Below are 5,247 nucleotides of genomic sequence, written 5' to 3'. Positions count from 1 at the left end.
CACACACAGACACACACTGATATAACTCTCAGATAAACACACAAACACACAAAAAGAGAGGTGGCTCTCCACACAGGGCAGAAGTGAGGTCAAATGGATTTCTACCTCTCAGGATTTAACAGGACAACTTTAGAAAAAGGGCAGGGAGGGACGTTGGAAGAGATGAATAGAGAGGTAAGAGGTGTTGGTGGAGAGAGAACCAGAGAGAGAGAAAAAGGGAGAGTAGAGTGAAGTACTTTTTGAGCACAAAGTCAATTACAGAGCACTATCTAAAACATTAACTCCCCCTCTACACATTGACAGTTATCAGTTCATTCACAACTCTGAAACCCTAAAAAAGTACTACTTTGTTGTACTGTTTTTCCATTAAATGGAGTCTGAAGATCTTCTGTTTAAATGTAAAAGACAAATCTAACACATGAACCGTTGCCTATGTAAAGCACACATTTTAAAAAGATCCATCGTTAATAAACCAAATAGAAGAGTGATACAGGAATCACTTCAAGCCTTTGGAATATACTCCACCTATAAATGCTGTGCATGCAGAAACCCCCTCTAACAACCACACACACACACACAACACAGAGTTCATGGATTCCTGTAAATGCTACAGGAAACAGCTGAAACATTAGTGCTGACATAAAACCACGTCTGTGGAGTTATTTTAAAGACAGAAAATCAATCAGGGGAAATGAGCCTAAATCTATACCTCTCTAGGTTTTATCCCAGATTCTGTGGCCATACCTCACAGGCCTCAGGGAATCCTTTTGATGGACCAGAGACACAGTATATGATACACTGCATAAGGAGTGGGCAGGGCTCAGCATATACAGTAAGTTCTGTCAATAATATGCCTACGGGCAAAGCTTTATGAGGGATTATATTATATTATTCCATTGCTCATGACATGACCATCTATTAAATCATCCATACTATCCACTCCCCTCGGGCTGCAGAGAGAAGTCCCCCACACAATCAACGGTTCACTTGGTGTGGCTCACTGATATATTTCTCCTGAATGGAACTCCTGACTGCGCGCTTGTTACTATTTAATTTATTGAACCTTTATTTGATCAGGAATGACTTTGAGATTCAAAATCTATCCTAGCCACAATATTATAACAATAATAGGCAGCAATAAAACTAAAGTTAAACACAGGCGACAAAAACTGCATATGACATAATCAGAAAGATATATCATAGAACTGTAAAATCAACAATTAAAATTACTTTTGTATCGAAGGAGCATAACTATTATTTGCCACTTTGGATAGGACTCAGTTTCAGTCTCTGGTCTCTGCTGGTGGCAAGCCAATAATATCAATATCAGTAAGACTATGGGAGTGCCTCGACCAATGGAAGGTAATAAATAACCATACTTTTATTTAGCATTTTAGAAAAAGTATTTTTTATCCCTAAATTGTCTGGGACAATAGGCAATCATTTTCAAATGAGTGTATCACTACTGTATGAGTGGGGTGTCCGTGTCACTGTCTATCTACAGCGTTTGTATTTTATCACCAGGTCAGCTTAATTTTGACATTTAGGAGGATCAGTTGGTAGAACTGGAATATAATATGCATAGGTACGTTTAGGGGCGAAAGGGAGGGTGAAGCGACTGAGTTGCAATGTGCAACTACACAGCTAGATGCCACTAAATACTAAACACTAGACCTTTCAGATGAACACACAGGTGATCCGGGTTACAAAAAATAATTCTTGCATTGAGGAAAATTCTCTTTATGGCAGCTATTTTTAAAAGAAAGACTAATGAGAACTGATGGCATAATTACAAGCACTAGTGTGTACAGTAGGTGCACTTGTTTCAAAAAGTACTATTTTTCTGTTTTTACCTTTTCTCTTCACTCTGACAGGCCTCTCTCTCTTCACGTCAGATGCTTGTCTGCCAATTACTCTGAGCACAGGGAGTAACAAGCAGTATTCCTACAAGTCAACAAATATAATTGCCTTCACCTTGGAAAAACTGCTGCTGCTATGTTTGTGCCGTTATGACTCAGCCCACATTTTCCATGCGGTTTTGTAATTGACCACACTCTTTTCTTACTGGTGTCAGGAATCACTAAATTGTGGGGGGATTGTGGATGCCTGTTCCACATCATTATCTATCATTACTTTCCTTATAAAACAGGTGTTTTTGACTTGAGTAATGCAAAGAGTGGGAGGAGGAGAGGACAGGGAGATGGTTGATGAAGGCTTTGAAAATGTAAAGAAAGTTGAGAAGTGAGAGGGACCGGAAGGAGAGGAAAACTGCCAAACTTTACTGCAACACTGACTAGTAAATATATTCACAAGGGAGATGAAAGATAAAAAAGAACACAAAGCAATGACCTTTGCAATAATTGTATACGTCCATATGCGTATATACATTTATATGTCCAAGAGTATGAATGACTGCATGTCTGCAAGGTATAACATCTCAGCACAACCGTGTTGGAAAGCTTGCCAAAGCCTGCTAAGTTAACTAGTTTAGCTGGACACCACTGACACCTGATTTATCTAAAAAGTTGTCATTAATTAGATAAATTTTCCGACAAAGTGGCAGTTTTTTAATTCAAGACGAATTTTGTGCTGGGATTTTAAGAGTCCTTTGCTGCTATTATTAACAGAACTTTTAAGGGTTAATTATACTAATTATATACTACTAAATTTAGTTATAAAATTCTCAGTATGGATTCAATTGTTTGGCTAAAAATCTGACCATGCATCACCACCCCAATGACCTGCCTCTGTTTCAAGTCAGCTGTCATCTGAAACAGACACTGCAAGATATTTGTTGGAATTAGTAGACTAATTTTATATGGGTTGGTATGATATATAGTATAACTTCAATGCATTTACAGGAGTTATGTCCATTCAATATTGTCAACTTACTTTGCATACAGAGTCCGTCAGTACAGTTCTGAGACTGGAGGACCATCCCATCGCAGTCCTTTCCTCCATTTTTAGGTGCTGGGTTGTTGCACTCTCTCCTCCTCCACTGGGTACACTCTGTCCCACAGGCCGACCACTTACTCCAGTCTGTCCACACACCGTCCACTAGAGGGAAAAGATGTGGAAAGGAAACAAGAGATGACCCAAATCACCTAAACTGTAGCATATATAGGGTGGAAAAGTAAAAAAAAAAGAAAAAGAAGTGGAATGAAGCAGAAGCTGAGTGCAGGACAGAGCAGGTCAAATCTTGGGGCCATAATAAAAATAGCTCAAAGATAAATATAGTATAAATACAGTATGGATACACTAGCAAAACTAAATAGCACAGAGTGAATAAATCTGGATAAAATTGGACTAGAAGAGACTTACCGGTGCACAGTGTGGTGCAGGGCAGTTTCTGTATGGCCTGTCCATCACAAGGCAGTCCTCCGTTGAGAGGGGCGGGGTTAGTGCAGCTGCGGGTTCGTTTCTGGAAGCCCCGTCCACACCGGCTGTTACACACCGACCACTCCGTCCATGTTGACCAACCACCGTTCACTGTGACAACAGATCAGTAACTTAATCAATACATTAATCCACACATGTATTAATCAGTCATTTTAAAGTAGTGGAAAGTATTTAAACGCTTTAATTTATTTGCTGCAAAAAGAAATGACTGCAAGGTCAAGTTCAGCTCTAAAATGAGACCGAAAACAAAGATCTGTTGCGCAGAACAGTCATTGATGACCACACACGTCGTCCATGACTGCTTTAAGCCACACTACAAGGCATGGACCATATACTATATGTAGTCTAAATGTATAGACTGATAAATACAACAGCAATTCTGACATATTGTGCCTTTTGTGGTGTTGGATATTGTTGACCAGCTACAGGTTGGCCAATGCTGTTTACTCTTGCGCACATTGTAACATTTTTATTTTTAGATTGTTTTATCTTTTCAATTACGCACTGTGTATGTGCATTTGTGTTTGGAAACTCTATTGCCTCAAATTGGCTCTTCAGGGACAAATAAATAATTTTAATCAAATTTAACAACAGTCTGCAGTAGACATACTAATATGAAAGCTTCAAGTTTGTGATGTTTATACAAAATAGGTCTGTGATGAAGCAATTAAATGGCACAGGGTGCATTAAAATCCTATTCTATCATGGAGGCCTTTCATACTCAATAGAGAAATCTGTGTTTTTAATGTGTTGTTGGATTTAATTGGAACTATTTGTCTTGATGGAGTCAGTATGTGTTTTACAATTGCCAGAAGGCTGAGTTGCTTGCTAGTGAGAAAAGCTGGATTTTCTGCACACCAAACACACACGCACACACACCGTCTTGTGCAACTTTTCGATTACCCTGCTGCTACTGTAGCACAATTTCTTCACACTGCGTTCACATGCTGTCAAGCTGCTTGAAAATTACTTAACCCTGGACCCTTGTTGGAGAGAGCACATGGACAAAAAAATAAGTATTATAAGAGGAGTTATCTGTATCCGCACTAGCCAAAATAGCCATGTGTGTTTTCATATTCTGTTTGCATCTTTTTCCTTTCTCCTTCTTGCTTTCTTTTTTTGTACCTCAACAAGATTTCTCCTGCATCCTGTCACATTTAGACTTGCCTGTTGCTGCATTATTTTGTGTTATTGTTGTTTTTGAGACGAGAAATGTGGCAACACAGTGCAGACAAAGATAAGGGCAGATGAGAGACAGACAGAGAGAAATCAGGCATAAAGATTCAATGAGTCACAAGGACACCCAGAGAAAGAGTTGACATCCGGAAAAGTAAGGTAGGTTGAAATTGCTATGCTGCATTTCAACAGCTCTGTCTCGGCCCAGTGGACAGTGCCCACTACTTTCCCAATGCCCAATTAGAAATGAATTTTCAGAAAGACGAAGTAAAATCAGGCACTCTTGTAATCTACTTTGGTCGGTTTTCTACTCTTTTTTTCTTCTTCACTCACACGCTGTATCTCGCCATGTTCTCCTCTGCCTCTCCTTTCTCCTCACCTGTCTCCCCTCCATCTATAGCTGCTCCATTTTCTTTTCGCTTATGTTTCCTCTGTTTTTTCCGCTACTATTTCACCTTGTCAACAGTGTCAGCCGGGCCCTTGTGGAGCCGAGAAGATTGAACCAGAGATTGAACAATCTATTTCTGTAAGGATACATCAGTGTCAAACCACTCCATCTCTTGCTGTCTGTATCGAACATGCACACACGCACAGTTATTTTTGATTGAAACACTCCTCCTAGTGAATAGACTCAGTGTTATATTTGAGAGAAACACAGTGTGTGTGTGTGTG

At 39.5% G+C, this 5,247-nt stretch overlaps 1 protein-coding gene across 2 annotated transcripts in view; it reads right to left on the bottom strand.

The window, feature by feature from the left end:
• Window positions 1–5,247, bottom strand: part of si:ch73-72b7.1 (netrin receptor UNC5C) — a 184,830-nt gene that overhangs the window by 39,154 nt on the left and 140,429 nt on the right. For both annotated transcript variants that reach the window (XM_035658423.1, XM_035658422.1), the window contains exons 6-7: window positions 3,322–3,489; window positions 2,893–3,057 (exon numbers count right to left, since the gene is read on the bottom strand). In XM_035658423.1, coding sequence (XP_035514316.1) covers window positions 2,893–3,057; window positions 3,322–3,489 — 333 coding nt within the window. The remainder of the gene's footprint in view (window positions 1–2,892; window positions 3,058–3,321; window positions 3,490–5,247) is intronic.

Source organism: Morone saxatilis, unplaced genomic scaffold (genome assembly GCF_004916995.1).
Source record: "Morone saxatilis isolate NCDOM2014 unplaced genomic scaffold, NCSU_SB_2.0 Contig16, whole genome shotgun sequence".
NCBI lineage: Eukaryota > Metazoa > Chordata > Actinopteri > Moronidae > Morone > Morone saxatilis.
Note: the sequence above shows the minus strand (reverse complement) of the source record. Positions and strands in the feature narration are given on the sequence as shown.